The following is a 20,281-nucleotide window of genomic DNA, read 5'->3' on the forward strand; positions in this document are numbered from 1 at the left end:
CCAACACACTGGCTGACTGTTCCGGGGTAAAGCATTCGGGGTCGGACCAGGATGTTCCGGTTTTTTATAAACAAAGTTGGCGGCAAAAATGGAGACTGTGGAGAAAAAGGCAACTCCAAACAGCGACGAAAATACCGAAAAATATGAAGAAATTATGGAAGAAGACGGAGAAAATAGTGAGAAAGAAATACAGACTAGAGGGGAAGAGAAAAAAACACAAGAAGAAGACAAAGACAAAGAAAATGGCGGGAATTACAGGAAAATATCTAAACTAGATGACGAAGAAGATTCCAGAAAAACCCCGTCAGAGGGAGAAGAGGACTACAGGGTCAGGGTTCAGTCCAAAACCACAGTGACCGATCAGATCAATAAATATAAAGAAATACTGAAGAAAGCTCTGGAAGGACAGAAGAACCTGGAAGAGGAGACGAAGAGAGAAATAATCACAGAACTCCTGATGGTCAGTCTGACTGTTTACTGTTTTATCTATTATTTATAAATAATAGAAGAACTCCTGATGGTCAGTCTGACTGTTTACTGTTTTATCTATTATTTATAAATAATAGAAGAACTCCTGATGGTCAGTCTGACTGTTTACTGTTTTATCTATTATTTATAAATAATAGAGGAACTCCTGATGGTCAGTCTGACTGTTTACTGTTTTATCTATTATTTATAAATAATAGAAGAACTCCTGATGGTCAGTCTGACTGTTTACTGTTTTATCTATTATTTATAAATAATCACAGAACTCCTGATGGTCAGTCTGACTGTTTACTGTTTTATCTATTATTTATAAATAATCACAGAACTCCTGATGGTCAGTCTGACTGTTTACTGTTTTATCTATTATTTATAAATAATAGAAGAACTCCTGATGGTCAGTCTGACTGTTTACTGTTTTATCTATTATTTATAAATAATAGAAGAACTCCTGATGGTCAGTCTGACTGTTTACTGTTTTATCTATTATTTATAAATAATAGAAGAACTCCTGATGGTCAGTCTGACTGTTTACTGTTTTATCTATTATTTATAAATAATCACAGAACTCCTGATGGTCAGTCTGACTGTTTACTGTTTTATCTATTATTTATAAATAATAGAAGAACTCCTGATGGTCAGTCTGACTGTTTACTGTTTTATCTATTATTTATAAATAATAGAAGAACTCCTGATGGTCAGTCTGACTGTTTACTGTTTTATCTATTATTTATAAATAATAGAAGAACTCCTGATGGTCAGTCTGACTGTTTACTGTTTTATCTATTATTTATAAATAATAGAAGAACTCCTGATGGTCAGTCTGACTGTTTACTGTTTTATCTATTATTTATAAATAATAGAAGAACTCCTGATGGTCAGTCTGACTGTTTACTGTTTTATCTATTATTTATAAATAATCACAGAACTCCTGATGGTCAGTCTGACTGTTTACTGTTTTATCTATTATTTATAAATAATCACAGAACTCCTGATGGTCAGTCTGACTGTTTACTGTTTTATCTATTATTTATAAATAATAGAAGAACTCCTGATGGTCAGTCTGACTGTTTACTGTTTTATCTATTATTTATAAATAATAGAAGAACTCCTGATGGTCAGTCTGACTGTTTACTGTTTTATCTATTATTTATAAATAATAGAAGAACTCCTGATGGTCAGTCTGACTGTTTACTGTTTTATCTATTATTTATAAATAATAGAGGAACTCCTGATGGTCAGTCTGACTGTTTACTGTTTTATCTATTATTTATAAATAATAGAAGAACTCCTGATGGTCAGTCTGACTGTTTACTGTTTTATCTATTATTTATAAATAATAGAAGAACTCCTGATGGTCAGTCTGACTGTTTACTGTTTTATCTATTATTTATAAATAATAGAAGAACTCCTGATGGTCAGTCTGACTGTTTACTGTTTTATCTATTATTTATAAATAATCACAGAACTCCTGATGGTCAGTCTGACTGTTTACTGTTTTATCTATTATTTATAAATAATAGAAGAACTCCTGATGGTCAGTCTGACTGTTTACTGTTTTATCTATTATTTATAAATAATCACAGAACTCCTGATGGTCGGTCTGACTGTTTACTGTTTTATCTATTATTTATAAATAATAGAGGAACTCCTGATGGTCAGTCTGACTGTTTACTGTTTTATCCATTATTGAAATAGTCTTTTTATTTTATAATTTTGTATTTAAGCCACGTCTTATTTTTACTTATCTTTATTTCTATAAACATCAACGTTTAACTTTGGTAAATCAGATATTCACATATTCGGCCTTTCTGTTTAATAACTTATCAGAGGATCATCACATTTATAAAACCCTCACCTGTTTTAAATCACTGTACAGTGGACTGCGAGCTACAAGATGGTTTTTCTCATATCGAACCTTCTTCTGGGTTTGACAGATTTCATTGTTCTCTATGTGCAACTGGCTGAGGATCGGAAGAGCAGGGACTGTCTACAAATGACCACACCGGAAACGAAAAACCTTCAATAACTCTAATATTATACGTTGTAGTGACTAGGGGTGGGGATCACTAGTGACCCCTCGAAATACTTGGGTCATGATTTGATATTATTGCGATTTTAAACATTTTGCAATACAGTGAGTTTTACAGTACCATATATCCTCTTGAGACCCGAGCCTTTGTTAGGAGAGCATTTTTTGTTTTTTCCACTTATTTGGGATACGTACTGTCTAATATGTTAATACATCAGCCTTGTTGTTGAACAGGGATTTCTTGGAAAATTTCCTTTCCAAAAGCCAAACAAATTAAATTAAATAAATCCAAAATATACTCAAATATTTCTTTAGATAGTCCTCAAATCTTAGTGCAGTAGTTCACTCACTGGGAGCTCAATGGTGCCTTACTGACATGAATTATAACACTGGGATCACTGCTGGGTCCTGGTCCTGGTCCTGGTACTGACTAACTAACCAGGTAAATAAATACGGTCTCATATGTACTACTGTCTATTATTCTCATTTTTATGTCAAGGTCTAGTTTCATAGTCTTACATGTCTTGTTGTTTTATAAGTCCACCTTTAAGCCAAGTCAGTTTTGTTGTTATGGGGCTGAATTATGTTTATCACACAGAGCAGGTCTGGACTGTAGACCTGTAGTCTACAGCTCATACCAGCATTGTGAGCTGGATTAAGACCCAGGTCAGGGGTACTAGGACTGAATCTAAGCGTTGACAGCTGTTTGTATCTACAGAACTTTGAGGCAGCTGTTCAGGAGAATGTGTTGGTGAACGGGAAACCTTGGGAGGAAGCACCTGATGATGAAGGTGAATCAATATAAACTTAAAAAATACATTTATACTTAATTTTGACTGAGAATAAAGGTGTGATGTAGACCTGTTTTTAAAACGTAATCTCTTTCATGAACTGAAGTGTTTGTTTAAATTCAGAAAGTGAGGCTATGGACATGGAGAGTCTGCTAGATGACACCATCGTTGAGACCACCAGGAGGCGCCGTACCTATCCAAGAAAGATCCTGCACCATGTTCTTCATTCCCAGAGGGCTGAGCGGAAACTGATGGTGGGTGTCACAGCAGCTCTGTTTTTATTTTTGTCTTATTTTGAAAAGATTAGGAGGTATTTGATGGAGTGGCCTGTTAGTCCTTCTGGATCATGTGAGCCGTTGTCTTTGAGGGTTGGCTCTGTGGGTTTAAATCTGAATAATGACTCCTTTCCCACTCTCTCTGTCCCCAGTGTCTGACTCTGTCTACTATCTCTATAATGAGAAAATATTTTAAACAGCTGAATGTAAATGAACTCTGCAGAATCCAGAGGTCATGTGTCTTCTGTTTTTTTTTTCAGGGGCTGTATGAGCAGACGGTCAAACCTCAGGAAGTTGTCAAAGATCCTGAAAGAGGTAATTACGGTTAATACTTGGGATGCAGCTTCACATTATTTTTTGCTGTTATACCAAAGATCCATGAGTAATATTGGCTGATATTTTACTGCACATATTTAGTGTTTTCATATAAAAAGATTCTAGCTTGTCTCCATTAATCCAGCTCATCCCACTAACTGTATTTACAAACCCAAGCCAGATTTTAAGCAGACCTTTTCTCCCATTATTAAGCTTTTATAGTTTGAAAGACAACGGTTCTGATGTGAGACCAAGAATCTTTCATCATAGAAGTGGCATGTAATATTATTGTTTGATAATTAGAGCAGTGAGGATGAGGAGCAGACGTGCAGGCATCACTGATCACGTTTTCCTCTACCTGTTTATGATAAGACCCCTCACTCCCTCCTTCTCACACATCCTTCACTAAACGGTTTCATCATATGCTCAGGCTGAAAAACGATTTTTATGACTTGAAATGTGACCAGATAACCAGAGCAGTGAGGATCATTATTTATGCTGTGGGTCAACAAGGAAACATGGCGGTGAAGGCCATGGCAGAAAATCTAACCTCTATATCAAAGTGGCTGGTCAGTCTAGCTTTGTAGTGTACTGATGGATGGATGAATAGATGGATTGATACTTTCTTTGTTTCTCTAGCCAACTTAACATGCTTATAATCATCTTGCTCAGTAAATGATTGCATAAATATCCTTCAGAATTCAGGGAATTCGTTGTTGTGTGTTCTAAATTTCCTGGAGGATGTCCTGGAGACGTTTCAGAATCAGAGGACTGTTGTTATAATGTATTTCTTATTTTGTCCAGAGAACATCATGACTGATTTGTCATCGTCTGCTCCAGTGATGGTGAAAGAAGCTATCCAGGTCATAAAGGTACCTCACTTACCTTTACATTATCTTTTTTTAATATATCAGCTGTTTCAGGTGTTTATATATCAGCTGTTTCAGGCTTATATATCAGCTGTTTCAGGTGTTTATATATCAACTGTTTCAGGTGTATATATATCAGCTGTTTCAGGCTTATATATCAGCTGTTTCAGGTGTATATATATCAGCTGTTTCAGGTGTTTATATATCAACTGTTTCAGCTGTATATATCAGCTGTTTCAGGTTTATGTATCAGCTGTTTCAGGCTTATATATCAGCTGTTTCAGGTGTATATATCAGCTGTTTCAGGTGTTTATATATCAACTGTTTCAGGTGTATATATATCAGCTGTTTCAGGTGTTTATATATCAGCTGTTTCAGCTGTATATATCAGCTGTTTCAGGTGTTTATATATCAACTGTTTCAGGTGTATATATATCAGCTGTTTCAGGTGTTTATATATCAGCTGTTTCAGCTGTATATATCAGCTGTTTCAGGTTTATGTATCAGCTGTTTCAGGCTTATATATCAGCTGTTTCAGGTGTTTATATATCAACTGTTTCAGGTGTATATATATCAGCTGTTTCAGGTGTTTATATATCAACTGTTTCAGGTGTATATATATCAGCTGTTTCAGGTGTTTATATATCAGCTGTTTCAGGTGTTTATATATCAGCTGTTTCAGCTGTATATATCAGCTGTTTCAGGCTTATATATCAGCTGTTTCAGGCTTATATATCAGCTGTTTCAGGTGTATATATCAGCTGTTTCAGGTTTATGTATCAGCTGTTTCAGGCTTATATATCAGCTGTTTCAGGTGTATATATCAGCTGTTTCAGGTGTTTATATATCAACTGTTTCAGGTGTATATATATCAGCTGTTTCAGGCTTATATATCAGCTGTTTCAGGCTTATATATCAGCTGTTTCAGGTGTATATATCAGCTGTTTCAGGTTTATGTATCAGCTGTTTCAGGCTTATATATCAGCTGTTTCAGGTGTATATATCAGCTGTTTCAGGTGTTTATATATCAACTGTTTCAGGTGTATATATCAGCTGTTTCAGGTTTATGTATCAGCTGTTTCAGGTTTATGTATCAGCTGTTTCAGGCTTATATATCAGCTGTTTCAGGTGTATATATCAGCTGTTTCAGGTGTTTATATATCAGCTGTTTCAGGTGTATATATCAGCTGTTTCAGGTGTATATCTCAGCTGTTTCAGGTTTATATATCAGCTGTTTCAGATGTTTATATATCAGCTGTTTCAGGTGTTTATATATCTGCTGTTTCAGGTTTATATATCAGCTGTTTCAGGTTTTTATATATATATATATATATATATCAGCTGTTTCAGGTGTTTATATATCAGCTGTTTCAGGTGTTTATATATCAGCTGTTTCAGGTGTTTATATATCAGCTGTTTCAGGCTTATATATCAGCTGTTTCAGGTGTTTATATCTCAGCTTTTTCAGGTGTTTATATATCAGCTGTTTCAGGTGTTTATATGTCAGCTGTTTAGGGTGTTTATATATCAGCTGTTTCAGGTGTTTATATTTCAGCTGTTTAAGGTGTTTATATCAGCTGTTTCAGGTGTTTATATATCAGCTATTTCAGGTGTTTATGTATCAGCTGTTTCAGGTTTATGTATCAGCTCTTTTAGGTGTATATATCAGCTGTTTCTATCAGCTGTTTCAGTTGTTTATATCAGCTGTTTCAGGTGTTTACATCAGCTGTTTCAGGTGTATATATATATCAGCTGTTCTACTGACTCAGTGTTTCTCTCTGCAGTCCATCAACACTCTGCAGAAACAAGCTGAAGGACTCTGTGAGATCCTCAACATGCAGCCCAGCCACACTACCATGGAGATTCACAGAGAAGTGTTCGGACAGTCAGATGCCACCCAGCTTCCTTTGAATGGAGCAATGAGGAGCAGACAGCCAATCAAGAGAACCGTAGAGGAAGCAGTAGAGGCTAACTGTTATGTTCCCCTCACGGAGAAACTGGCACCAGAGGATACGATGGAGTGATGATTGATGCTGGTGTTATACTATCACAGAACCAGGGGGAGGGACTGCTGTCTTTATTTTGTCTCACAGGCTTTATAAAAGCTTTAATTAAAGTAAAAATGCTAAAAATATGACTGTTAATCTCAAACAGAAACCAGCTGTCCTGTCTTGTAGCACAGCTTCTGTTTCTACACCTGTCTTTGGCTGACAGTTTTATCAGCTCTTTAAAAAAGGAAAAGATCTCAAACATGGCTGTTTGGATTACTCATGTCAGAAATAGTGTAAATGTCATTGTTTTTTCCAAGTAAAGGTTATGTGTCTTATTTACTAACACAAACAGAATGCATAAAAGGCTAACATTATTCTGTTCTCTGAAACATAAACCAGCTGTTCCTTTTATTTGAGCCCAGCCTCTGTCTCTTTATGTTTTTATGGTCCCATCCTTAGAGATGGATCTTGTTTAATTTTTATCTTTGGAATAAAGGCCTTAATCATTTTTGATAGGACACAGAATGAAGGGCCGACTCATAAACGTATACATGAGGATTATGGATGATGACCCTCTCTTAAATCCTCCTCATTTATTCCTCAGTTCTTGGTCTGGACTCCTTCATGAATTCCTGCATCTCTGCTGGTGTCATGGAGCTGATCAGTCCGTGGTCCTGCTGGGGGGATATGAAGCCCAGGTTGCTCTGATAGCAGTCTTCAGCCAGGGTTGGTAAACCAGTTTCTGGTAGTTCTGGTTTCACTGTGGGATGATGGAAAGGAAATCAGGATCTCCACAAAGCTATTCAGCAGATGGAAGCATGAAGGGCTCTAAAATCTCCTGGTAGACGGCTGGCAGCGCAGACTCTGGACTTGATAAAGACCAGTGGACCAACAGGTACTCCAAACACTGACTGTGGAGACTGGAAGCACTGGACTACAAGACCTGAATGATTCTGGACCTCTATGATCCTCCTTCAGACTCTGGGACCTGGATTTACACATAAAAACAGGATCCTGGACCTGGTGTCTTAGTACTTCATAATGGTCTTGGTCTTGTCTTGGCCTCGGACTGGCCGGACTCTGGATTTTCCATCGATACCGGTGGAGACCAGAGGCCTGTACGACGAAGCTGGATTTTCTCTTATCGAGATAACTTCAGGATTAACCCTGGATTTTCTGTACGACGAAGCTGGTTCACTTCTTACCGGGATAAATCACCATGGAAACTTATGCTGTACGGCTAACCTTCTCCGGAGCAGGTTATGTTCTGGATAAGAGATCAGCCAGTATAAAAGCACCGCCTCCTGACCAATCAGTTCTCTTGGAAAATGGCCTGCCCATTCTTAGAAGATCCTGGTTGGTGCACGGAAAAAGAGAAGAGTGCTTAGGAGAGAAAGAATCTTTAAGGATAGATGATGATAAATTCCAGTGATTTCATCCATACAGCAGAGACTGGAGAAATAAAGCCTTGTGACCCGCCGCTATGTTTTTATATTTGATCTTCTGTTCCCAAGTCCTTTTTGCTCCACTAGGGTTCATCTGAAATAATGGGGTTAATAATAATGGTCACACATTATGTCCTTTGCACACTGGGTCCGATTATTTCGTCCGAATTTTTTCGCACTTTAAAAAAGAAAATCGAGCTCATGTTGATCTAATCAAGGTTGCACACTGACGCTGAAATTTTCGTCCGTCATTTCTCGTCGGAACAGGCTCGATTTTATGCGAAATTTGGCATCAGTCCAAGTCATTTAAATGGGTGAGTGATGATTCAAAACAGTGTCCACTGCTTCCTCCTCGCTTGCTCACCCTCACCGGACCCCTCCTCCCTCCCTCTCGCCCTGAAACCTCACTTTAAACACCAAAGTTTGCTCATTTATTATGTGGATATAAACCATGGAAGTATAACAGATGGGTGATAGATGATTCAGATCAGCGCCCGTTGCTTTCTCTCTCTCTCACTCACCCCCGTCCAGCTCCTCCCTCTCTCCCACTCCCGAAACCTCACTCTAAACCCCGTAGTTTGCAGGTGTGTGATGTGGATATCAGCAATGGAAATGTAACAGATAAAGAGGCTACATTTGTAGCCTACTCACAGCTCATAACAGAGACTGGATTAAAAAGTTGCCCTCCATCTCTCCAGCTTGTCTCAGCGCTCTGACACATGGGCAGGAGCTGAATGGAGCTCTGTGTCAGGATGGATCAGCGGGATTTTAAAGGAGTGACAGAGACGCAGGCTCACAGTCTGAAATATTTACCATCTTTTATGAATTTTCGCAGTGAAGGCAAATAAAAACGCAGCAGACCCAGTGTGCAAGGTCCGAGTGAGTGACGTTTTTTTTCAGATTACGGATCCGAAAATAACGGACAGCGTGTAAAAACCTTTACTGCAGAAACATGGATTAATGGAACGTGCGAGGAATTAATATTACAACACAAAATTTGCCGAGGAAGCTCCGCCCCAAACATCTGTGCCGCAATAAAGTGAAACCGAGTGATCAGGGTGCTGTCTGTTTATATTGTCCCATAAATTGCGGCGACAGTGTTGCTTCTGGCCTGGATGATTGATTTAAATTCCTCCTATTTTTGAAGAATGATTGTCTGTTCCTCCATTGACAAGACGCTGCTCTACAGGCTTTCTCCATGTCTGTGATTGGTCAGACGCTGCAAACCCCACCCCTTTTATGTGAGCGCGCACTGATCCAGATTGGAAAAACCCCTGGCTACAATTAGCGAGTTGATAACCAGCTTCATGGTACAGCTGATCCGGATTGCAAATGTCTTGATAAGTCAATCCAGCTAGCGGAGAGATATCCAGGGCTTGCTAATCCAGCTTCGTCGCACAGGCCTCAGCTCTGATCTGCTATTCTTGGACTTCACTGATGTGAGAATAAGGAGAAGCACTAAAACAACAAACAGCTACAGCTGCAAACACTCAGACATCAGTCCATCTAGTCAGAAACTGTAGGCCTCATTCACCTGAGAAATCTAGAGAAACATCTAATTTTCACAATAATTCCAGACTTTAAATACATGCGAGGATTTATTTTTTACAGGAGGTTGGTTGAACAAATTTGTTAAGATTGTAGATTTTTGCATGTTGGGCTTTGAAAGAGTTGCAGACTCCTTCTTTTGATCAGTCAGATTTATTAAAAAGAAAACTAAAATTAAAGAGAGAATGCTTTTTAACTGTTACACCTTAGCATGGTTTTTAAAACTGCTTTTTGTGGTCTTGGTCTTGTTCAGTCTCTGTCTTGACCCCCAAAAGTCTCGGTCTTGTCTGGGTCTGGGTGCACTCCGTTCTCGGGTGAGTCTTGGTCTTGGATAGTGTGGTCTTGAGTACACTATCTGGACCACTGAGACCACAACGGTCCAGATCTTTTCCTCCCAGGTGAGACACTGATGGCACGGTCAGTGGTTTAGGAGGGGCTCCAAACTAGAACCAACACACTTGAGTCCATTTCCTGGACCCGTCTGTGTGTGTTTTGGCTCTTGATCCACTGACTCCAATCTCAGGGGGGGCTTCATAAGGACTAGGATAAAAAAATTAAGACTAGAAAGTCTGAAATATTTCCCTTTGTTTCAGATGAATCTAGATTATGTTCTAATACATTCACCTGTATGAGGGATCATGTCAGTGTCAAAGTCTGGATCAATAACGGACCCCAGAGATGGAGGCGTGCTGTGGCCCCTGAGTCACATGACTTCACTGAACTGTTCCTGCTGCTTCTTTTAAAACGGCAGTGAAATTGAAAAGTGAAAAAGCTGAAGTGAAACAGCCGTTTATGTCCAGTCTGGTTTGTTTTGCCTGGTTGAGACCCGGCCTACAGAGAACACGGTTTATTCTCTGACAATCAGGATATCCTCCGGATCTTTCTAAGTTTAATGAAGCTGTTCAGAAGTCAGTGATGTCAGACTGTGATCTCTCCTGCAGAAATATGGAGAACAACCATCTCTGTAAGGGATTTGAGGTAAGAAAGCAAACATTCTGTTTTTATTAGTGTAGGTGTTTTCTATTCTGTAGCAGGTGGAGGTGATTAAAGGGGAACATCCTAGAGATTTAAGCCACTTAGAGAGAACGGACCGTGATGGTCATGGTGTCTATTTAAACTGTCAGGGCCCGTTTGTTAGGTAGTCTGTGATTGTGGCCCCCAGAAATTAAAATCTGTGCTTGTTTCAGAGCTCAGGGGATGACAGCAGGAGGCTGAAGAGGAGAGAGAAGAACAGAGTTTCAGCCCGAAAGAGCCGGAGGAGACAAACGCTGAGAGCTGACCTTCTACATCAGGTCAGTCTGACGGGCTCTTAACAGTTTTTAAAGTTGAGCTGAACTATATTAACCCTCATGGAGATGTGGAGCAGGGTAGACCCTGATCCCTTCATTACTAACATATCTGTACCTCTGTCGGTTCCTCTCTGCTGTTCCAGGCCTGTGAGCTGCTGGAACAGAAAAACAGAAAGCTGAGAAGTGAGGTAAAATAATTCACACCTATTTCTCTGCCAACCTGTGCCACATCACAAACGCCTTCTCTCTGATTCAGCGCCCTGTTTGACCTCCAGAACACTAATGCTACCTCCCCTTACTGCTCGTGTCATCTTTGGGTTAAAATTCAACATTTATGCATGTTTTATTCTGAAAATCTTACATCTGAATATTAAAATCTTAAAATCCCAGATACTGTATTGTTTAAATCTCATCAGTAGTATCTGAATTTGAGTTTCTCTCCATTCTTTTTCCCTCCATGCCATTTTATCTCTGTTACCTGAGCATTCCCTCCTTCTCTGTCTCTCCATGGAGGTCCATGTTCCTGCTTTTTCTTTGGGCTATAGGTCTCTAGGTTTTTGTTAAGGCTGTAGGTTTCTAGTTTTTTGTTTGGGCTATAGGTTTCTAGGTTTTTTTTAAGGCTGTAGGTTTCTAGGTTTTTGTTTGGGCTGTAGGTTTCTAGTTTTTTGTTTGGGCTATAGGTTTCTAGGTTTTTTTTAAGGCTGTAGGTTTCTAGGTTTTTGTTTGGGCTGTAGGTATCAAAGCTTTTGTTTGGGCTATAGGTTTCTAGGTTTTTGTTTGGGCTATAGGTTTCTAGGTTTTTGTTTGGGCTGTAGGTTTCTAGGTTTTTGTTTGGGCTGTAGGTTTCTAGTTTTTTGTTTGGGCTATAGGTTTCTAGGTTTTTTTTAAGGCTGTAGGTTTCTAGGTTTTTGTTTGGGCTGTAGGTTTCTAGGTTTTTGTTTGGGCTGTAGGTTTCTAGGTTTTTGTTTGGGCTATAGGTTTCTAGGTTTTTGTTTGGGCTGTAGGTTTCTAGGTTTTTGTTTGGGCCGTAGGTATCTAAGTTTTTGTTCAGGTTCTAGGTTTCTAGGTTTTTGTGTGGGCTATAGGTTTCTAGGTTTTTGTTTGGGCTATAGGTTTCTAGGTTTTTGTTTGGGCTGTAGGTTTCTAGGTTTTTGTTTGGGCTGTAGGTATCTAGGTTTTTGTTTGGGCTGTAGGTATCTAGGTTTTTGTTTGGGCTGTAGGTTTCTAGGTTTTTGTTTGGGCTGTAGGTTTCTAGGTTTTTGTTTGGGCTGTAGGTTTCTAAGTTTTTGTTCAGGTTCTAGGTTTCTAGGTTTTTGTCTGGGCAGTTGGTTTCTAGGTTTTGGGTTTTTTTCAATTATCTCTTTATTAATTTTCAACATTTTATGAACATATAACACAAAAAAACAAACTGGATGAATACAAGAAAGCAAAGTCTAATAAAAAGAAAACAAAGAAAAGAAGAAAAACCACGGTACAGCAAATAAAAATGAAAAAAGGAACTTGTAGACCACATCACATAAATACAAATTAACAATGCTCACAGTACATTGTCTCTTTTGTGCTCAGAGTCCAAACATGGCCAGCCATGTTGAGTGGGTGTCAGATGTCCATAAGCGGTTGCCATATTCTTAGAAAAACATCTCCCTTGTTTTTCAGGGTGTATGTGCGTTGTTCCAGACGTCGGGTTTCATTCAAGGTTTTTTTGAACAGGTTAAATGTAGGGGGTCTGTGCTGGTTCCAGTTGAGTAGGATACATTTCTTTGCTATGTAGGATATTAGAGCAATCCTCTTTTTATGTGTGGGATCCAGTGTCTTGTTCAGTTCTGTACCGAAAAGATAACGTATTGGTGTACAATCTAGGGACATCCCTACAGCCTTGACAGTCAGGTCATGTATATCCTTACAGAAGTGTTTTAGCTTTCTGCAGCCCCAAAAGATGTGCATAATTGTCCCTACACATGTTTTACAGTGATGACATCTGGGGGATGAGTTTGGAAACATCTTGCTTAGGCGGAGCGGAGTAAGGTACATCCTGTGCATAAACTTATAGCTCTGTTCAGATATTTTGTTACAAGACAGTGAAATAAATACATTTTGACATATATTGTATCCCACTGGTCCTCACTAAGAACACATCTCAAATCCTTTTGCCATATACTCTTCAGTGGGATCAGAGGAGAGCTATGATGGTCCAACAGAACATTGTAGATAACAGAGATTCTACCTTTTAGTGACGTGGAGCCTGTCAGAATCTCCTCTAGGCATGTCAATCCCAAAGATAGTCGTCCCTCCCCTTTCAGAGTATCAATTAAGTGGCGAATTTGTAAATATTTATAAAAGTCCTGTTTTGGAATTTCAAATTCTGATCTTAAATCTGCAAAGAATTTAAGTGTATTTTTGCTGAACAGATGTCGGAACTGATAAATACCATTCTCTTTCCACTTTGTTAACAGAGACTTCCCAACCAGTGGTGGGAGGTCTGGGTTAGAGGATAAGGGTGCAAGCCTGGAGGTTCTGCCAAAGACTCCACAAAACTTTTTCACATCCTGCCAAGCCCGGAGAGTGTTATAAATTACATAGGTTCTTGTTATCTGATGTAGTGTGCTTATATTGTTGATCAATGGTAGCGAGGTTATTGAGGTAGGGAAACAGAGTTCTTCTTCTGTATCAATCCAGTGGGCATTATTCCGTTTTTGTACCCAACTAATCAGGCCTTTTGTCTGGGCGGCCCAGTAGTACATCCGTAGGTCTGGCAATCCCAGGCCACCCTTCTCTCTGGATTTTGTTAGAGTTTCGAAGGCTATTCTAGGAGGGGAGTTCTTCGAAATAAAAGAGGTCAGCATTTTATTTATGGACTTAAAGAACGATTTGTCTAAGTAACAGGGCAGTGACTGAAATAAGTAGCTAAAACATAGCAATACGTTCATTTTAATTACATTGATTCGTCCAAGAATTGAGATGGGGAGCATTTTCCAATGTTCTAACTCTTCTTTGATCTTTCTAAGTAAGGGGACGTAATTTGCCTGATAAAGATCTTTTAGTTTGGAGGAGACATTTACAGCGAGATATTTAAAACCATCTTGAGACCAAGTGAAAGGTGAAATAGTTTTAAGTTTATCAGAGATAGGTGAATTCATCAGTAGGGCGTTGGATTTTGTAAGATTAATTTTATAGCCTGATATCATTCCAAATTTGGAGATGAGATCGAACACTGCTGGGATCGATCTCTCCAGGTTGGACAGGTACAAGATTATATCGTCAGCGCCATATTAAATAAAAACGGGGACAGTGGACATCCCTGTCGGCAGCCCCTGTATAAACCAAATTTCTCAGAGAGGGTACTGATAATGCATAACAGGGCTTGTGGATTGCTATACATAGCTCTAATCCACCCAATGCATCTCTCACCAAGATTGAATTTTTCCAAAACAGCAAATAGATATGACCACTCGACCCTATCAAACGCTTTTTCTGCATCAAGCGATAGTAATAAGGATGATTTGTTATATAGGGCCGAGTGGTCAATTACATCCAGCAGCCTCCGAACGTTGTTGGAGGCGTAGCGTGCCTTCACGAAGCCAGATTGATCGGGATTAATGATCTGTGGCAACAGGTCCTCCAGCCTATGTGCAATTAATTTTGATATTATCTTTAAGTCAACTGGGAGTAACGAAATTGGGCAAAACGAGATGCATTCAGCAATGTCTTTATTCTTCTTATGTATTAGTGGTATTATCGCTGTTTTCATGGATTCAGGGAAATTTACGTTTTCGAAAAAATCTGTGAGCATGGGCATGAGAAGGGGCTGAATTTGCAGCCAGAAGGTCTTATAAAATTCTACCGGATATCCGTCCAAACCCGGAGTTTTCCCAGACTGCATTGATTTAATTGCTTATAAGACCTCATCCGGGGTGAATGGGGCCCCAAGCTGTTCCTTTTCCTCCTCTGAGATAGAAGGTAGAGAGACCTTGTCTAGGAATGTGCGGACGTCCGTTTCAAGAGGGTTTTCTGACATGTAAAGCCGCTTATAAAAGTCATAAAATTAGGAGTGTATTGACTGTGTGTCGTACTTCAGTTGACCTTCAGTTGTGTATACATTTTATTGTGTTATTTGTATGTTCTTTTTTAAGTTGATAAGCTAGAAGCCTACTGGGTTTATTACTGTATTCATGATAATGCTGTCTAGTGAAGAACAAGAGTTTTTTAATATCTTTCGTTTGGATGAGATTAAGATTAGTTCTGGCTGCATTTAGTTTCTTCAAGTTTTCATCGGTAGGCGATTGCTTATGGGATTGTTCCAGATTGATTAACTCCTTCCTAAGTTGTTCAGTTTATTTTGTAATCTTTCTTTTCCTTGCAGACGTGTATGAGATGAATTGACCCCTAATTACAGCTTTGGCTGCATCCCACATTACTGCTGGAGAAACAGGGGAGGCTGCGTTGTCCTGTCTGTATTGTTCCAGCCACTGTCTAATGTTATTGCAGGCTTCAACATTTGTAGGGAGTGAAGAATTAAATCTCCAGTGTTTAGTCTGATGTGTCTGTTGAGGGAGGGACAGCATTAAATGAACCGGCGAGTGGTCTGATATAAGAATGGGTCCTATATTACAAGAAATTACGGATGAAAGATGTTCCTGGGGTAAAAGAAAGAAGTCTAATCGAGAATATGATTTATGTCTAGCCGAATAGAAGGTATAGTCTTTTACTGTAGGGTTAAGTGCCCTTCACACATCGACAAGACCTATATCGTTTGAGGTTATTTCAGAGTTTTTGATGCACTGGGGTTGGACAGTGTGTGGGAAGATTTGTCCAGGTTACCATCCATACAGCAGTTGAAGTCTCCAGAAATCCAACCAAAGTCTGTGTTATACTGGTTAGATAATGTGATCATATCTAACATAAATTTAGGACTGTCTTCATTTGGTGCACAGATGTTTAGTAATGTTAGTTCTTGCCCATATAGCATCCCTCATATTAATACATGCCTACCCTCGCAGTCGATGTGTTGGTCTTTAAGAATGAAAAGCAAATATTTATGAACAAGTATTGCTATCCCTCTTTTGTTGCTAGTGAAGCTGGAGAAATATACCTGTCCAACCCAGTCTCTTTTAAGTTTTCTGTGCTCCTCACTGGACAGGTGAGTTCCCTGTAAGAAGGCCACTGCTACTTTTTCTTTTTTCAAGAATGTGAGAACTCTTTTCCGCTTAATTGGATGGCCAAGGCCTCTGACGTTAAGTGTTATTATGTTGAGTGTACTAGACATACTGAGATTAATGTGTAATATAGATTGCATTTAACCGTGGTATAACAAAAGAGCAAACAATAAAAAACTAATATAAAGTTAAAGAGAAAGAAAGCACAAGTAGAGTATAAGGGGCCCCCCTCTACTCCCCCCACCCTCTCCACCCACATCCCCAGCCTAGTCCCCAAGCGACCCGGCAACCCCATTGGAACAGGTAACACCCTTAACTTATCAGGCATGTAGCGTTAACAGTAATCCCACAACAACGCACAGTTTGGTTAATGAAAAACAGAAATGTTGCCTTTATGTAAAAGGAAAAGTATAGGCCAAAGAGGAGAGAGATGAGCTTAGCTTTTAAGCCTCAAGGCAATAGCGAAATTGTAGGTCAAAGAAACAGAAAATAGAGGTAGGGCAGGGCAACGTGGGCATCAGTTTAACAAGAGCTAGGTAATGGTGATGCCGCACAAATCAAAAGAGCTCGCTTAAATCAGATGCGATCACCTTTGAAGGGCAGTTATATAGCTTCACAAATTATGGCAAAGAAGAAAGGAAAAATATTAGGAATTTTTTTTTTTTTAATTAAGTAACACTGTCCTCAAGGCAGCTTGTCCTGTACAAAAGCATAAATATATGAATAAATGAAAAGATGAATACCAGTTTAAACTGTATAAAATATCTGGCTGCCCTAAACATTTTCTATAAAATAAAAAGTATGCAGGTTTACATTCTGTTGTTTTCATCCCACCAATGCCCCATTGCCCTTTCTGGCGCTTAATCAACCAATGAAAACAGACCTCTGAACCGAAATGTCAGTCGGATATAAGAGTTCAAAAACAAACATTAAGAAAAAAAAAAATTTACATCGTCAACTTGAAAACTTAATTTACAATCAATATATACCTGCTAATTATTGTCCATGTTAACCAATGATGTAAAGCCAATCAAGCCAGATGGTGGCCAAGCCTAAAATAATTTAAGATGGTATGCCTATATATATATATATATATATATATATATATATATATATATATACATGTAGGCTAATGCACTCACCCCTTTTCAGTACAAAAACAGTTCAATCCTGGTCCCTTGTGGCCTATTTGTTCATGATGCTGCGGTAAAATTCCTCCGCTTCTTTTGGTGATGAAAACATCTGAATCTTTCCGTCGTGTAGCACCCTCAACTTGCATGGTTGGAGGTGAAACCCCCGAAAAGCTCCCATGTCAATAAACTGCTTCTTGACAGTGTTGAACTCCCGTCTCTGTCGCATCGTTTCTGCTGAGAGGTCCTGGGCGAACGCGAGGTTCGATCTGTCGTGGGTGATGTCCCGTTGTCTCGTAGAGCAAAGGACGAACTCTCTATCTTGGTACTTGTTGAAACGGATGAGAATGGCTCTGTTCTGGTTGGGCTTTGCTGGGGCCAGTGTACGGTGAGCTCTCTCCAGTATGAATGATCAGGCCCAGTGCCTAGCCACTGAGGTAGCATGTCGTGAATAAAGTCTAGATGAGGATGTTCACCTTCAGCACCCTCCTTAAGACCAAACAGCCAAATATTTTTTCTCCTCCCACGGTTCTCCAAATCCTCAGTCTTCTCTTCCAGGTTTGCAAGTCGTTTTGCCGCAGCAGCCAGCGCCGTCTCCGTCTTTTCCAGCATGTCCTCCGTAGCAGATATGCGAACCTCTGCCTCCTGTATACATGTTTCATTCGCCATTACCTTTCGTTTAGTTTCGCCCAGTTTATTCTCCAGCACTGAGATGGAGTTTGTAAGCTCGCCCTGCTGGTTATTTATTCCGTCCAGCTTCGCACCGAACTCGGAGCGTAGTGCTTTGAGCTCCTTTAGCACTTCGGCTAAGTTAGCCATGTTGTTAGCGTCGTCTTTCACCGGTGTTGTTGACCTCGCACTTCATAAGCATGTTAGACGGGCTTTTGTGAAGATATCACATTCCTTGGATGCTGGGGGTTTAAACAAAGTCTGTTTCATAGAGTTTGCCAGGTTTACAAAAGTTTGGGGGGATTCTGTGTGCGAAGTTGTATGGAGCCTTCACACTATGCTGCCATCTTGTTCAGGCTCTCTAGCGCCCCCGGTTTCTAGGTTTTTGTTTGGGCTGTAAGTTTCTAGGTTTTTGTTTGGGCTGTAGGTTTCTAGGTTTTTGTTTGGGCTGTAGGTTTCTAGGTTTTTGTTTGGGCTGTAGGTTTCTAGGTTTTTGTTTGGGCTGTAGGTATCTAGGTTTTTGTGTGGGCTGTAGGTTTCTAGGTTTTTGTGTGGGCTGTAGGTCAGGTTTCTGTGTGGGCTGTAGGTTTCTAGGTTTTTGTGTGGGCTGTAGGTCAGGTTTCTGTGTGGGCTGTAGGTTTCTAGGTTTTTGTGTGGGCTGTAGGTTTCTAGGTTTTTGTGTGGGCTGTAGGTTTCTAGGTTTTTGTGTGGGCTGTAGGTTTCTAGGTTTTTGTTTTGGCTGTAGGTTTCTAGGTTTTTGTTTGGGCTGTAAGTTTCTAGGTTTTTGTTTGGGCTGTAGGTTTCTAGGTTTTTGTTTGGGCTGTAGGTTTCTAGGTTTTTGTTTGAGCTGTAGGTTTCTAGGTTTTTGTTTGGGCTGTAGGTTTCTAGGTTTTTGTTTGGGCTGTAGGTTTCTAGGTTTTTGTTTGGGCTGTAGGTTTCAAGGTTTTTGTTTGGGCTGTAGGTTTCTAGGTTTTTGTTTGAGCTGTAGGTTTCTAGGTTTTTGTTTGGGCTGTAGGTTTCTAGGTTTTTGTTTGGGCTGTAGGTTTCTAGGTTTTTGTTTGGACTGTAGGTTTCAAGGTTTTTGTTTGGGCTGTAGGTTTCAAGGTTTTTGTTTGGGCTGTAGGTTTCAAGGTTTTTGTTTGGGCTGTAGGTTTCAAGGTTTTTGTTTGGGCTGTAGGTTTCAAGGTTTTTGTTTGGGCTGTAGGTTTCTGGGTTTTTGTTTGGACTGTAGGTTTCAAGGTTTTTGTTTGGACTGTAGGTTTCAAGGTTTTTGTTTGAGCTGTAGGTTTCTAGGTTTTTGTTTGGGCTGTAAGTTTCTAGGTTTTTGTTTGGGCTGTAAGTTTCAAGGTTTTTGTTTGGGCTGTAGGTTTCTAGGTTTTTGTTTGGGCTGTAGGTCTCTGTTTTCTCTTTTGTTCTCAGCTCTTTTTAGATGGTTTGTATTTTCTTTTACACCTTGTCCCTCAGTTAACCTTCTCTTCAGCTTCCGTCAGCTGTGGCGCTCTCTGCATGCACCTGTTCTCTTGGTTGTATTTTTCTAACAATAGTTGAATAAAACTACAGAAGTATTAAATATGAGCTGTTTTCAGGTGGACTCTCTCTCTGAAGAGCAGCGCCTCCTGAACGACGCTCTGAATGCACACGAGCCCCTGTGTCCCATCATGCACTGCTCCTTCACCTCCTCGTCCAGCCTGCAGCCCGACCCTAGAGAAACCCCGTCAGTCTGAGTCCACCACCTTTTTTCTGACCGTCTCTGAATCCTGCCTGTGTAATACTGCAGTGACCCACTAGAGGACGCCCTTCACCATGATCAGAGACAGCATGGCGAGACTGCTGATCTCAGAGTGACACAGAATGGAGGGCGCCCTCTGGTGGTCAAACTGTGGTACAGCAGCTCCTGTCCTAAATGTAAATGCATCATTAGGACACAGTTGTCTTTAGTTTTTATGAATAAAAAGGTGAAGTGTGCTGGGCTGTCATTAATCTGAACACTGGATAAGTGAATGAGACGATGTTTATTACAGACCAGAAGCTGAAAGAGTCTTTAACTGGTTGGATCAGAGTTAATGATGGGTGATCTATTTGTCCTTCCATGTCTATTAAAAATGAGAACTAGGCACAAAAATAAATCTGTCAAAATAACTACACAATCAGAAGCATGAGTCAAACCTCCACATTTATAGGACCGTTTCTGTCTAAGGGCTGGGATAAAAACAAACAGATTTAAAGTTTGTGTACAGCAGTAATAATGAGTTGTTTAACTGGATTTATGTCTGAAATTAAAAATAGTTTTT

At 39.6% G+C, this 20,281-nt stretch overlaps 2 protein-coding genes across 4 annotated transcripts; both read left to right on the plus strand.

Annotated features, from left to right (window-relative positions):
* The first annotated feature begins 65 nt into the window (after positions 1 to 65).
* Positions 66 to 7,167, plus strand: nsl1 (NSL1 component of MIS12 kinetochore complex). Its single transcript, XM_041805764.1, has 6 exons — positions 66 to 460; positions 3,234 to 3,306; positions 3,430 to 3,560; positions 3,842 to 3,896; positions 4,701 to 4,768; positions 6,550 to 7,167. Exons 1-6 carry the CDS (start codon positions 89 to 91, stop codon positions 6,787 to 6,789), a joined length of 939 nt encoding a protein of 312 aa, XP_041661698.1. The 5' UTR covers positions 66 to 88; the 3' UTR covers positions 6,790 to 7,167.
* Positions 7,168 to 9,504: 2,337 nt separating this feature from the next.
* Positions 9,505 to 19,955, plus strand: batf3 (basic leucine zipper transcription factor, ATF-like 3). Of its 3 annotated transcripts, none has more exons than XM_041805793.1 (5): positions 9,505 to 9,640; positions 10,691 to 10,727; positions 10,937 to 11,041; positions 11,182 to 11,226; positions 19,577 to 19,955. In XM_041805793.1, the coding sequence occupies exons 2-5, from the start codon at positions 10,695 to 10,697 to the stop codon at positions 19,712 to 19,714; spliced, it is 321 nt and encodes a 106-aa protein (XP_041661727.1). In that variant the 5' UTR covers positions 9,505 to 9,640; positions 10,691 to 10,694; the 3' UTR covers positions 19,715 to 19,955. The 3 variants fall into 3 exon arrangements, with proteins under 3 accessions (XP_041661727.1, XP_041661725.1, XP_041661724.1); XM_041805791.1 differs by lacking the exon at positions 9,505 to 9,640 and adding an exon at positions 9,666 to 9,815; XM_041805790.1 differs by lacking the exon at positions 9,505 to 9,640 and having other exon boundaries at positions 10,316 to 10,727.
* Positions 19,956 to 20,281: the final 326 nt, after the last annotated feature.

The sequence above is a fragment of the Cheilinus undulatus genome, linkage group 14 (assembly GCF_018320785.1).
Source record: "Cheilinus undulatus linkage group 14, ASM1832078v1, whole genome shotgun sequence".
Lineage (NCBI taxonomy): Eukaryota > Metazoa > Chordata > Actinopteri > Labriformes > Labridae > Cheilinus > Cheilinus undulatus.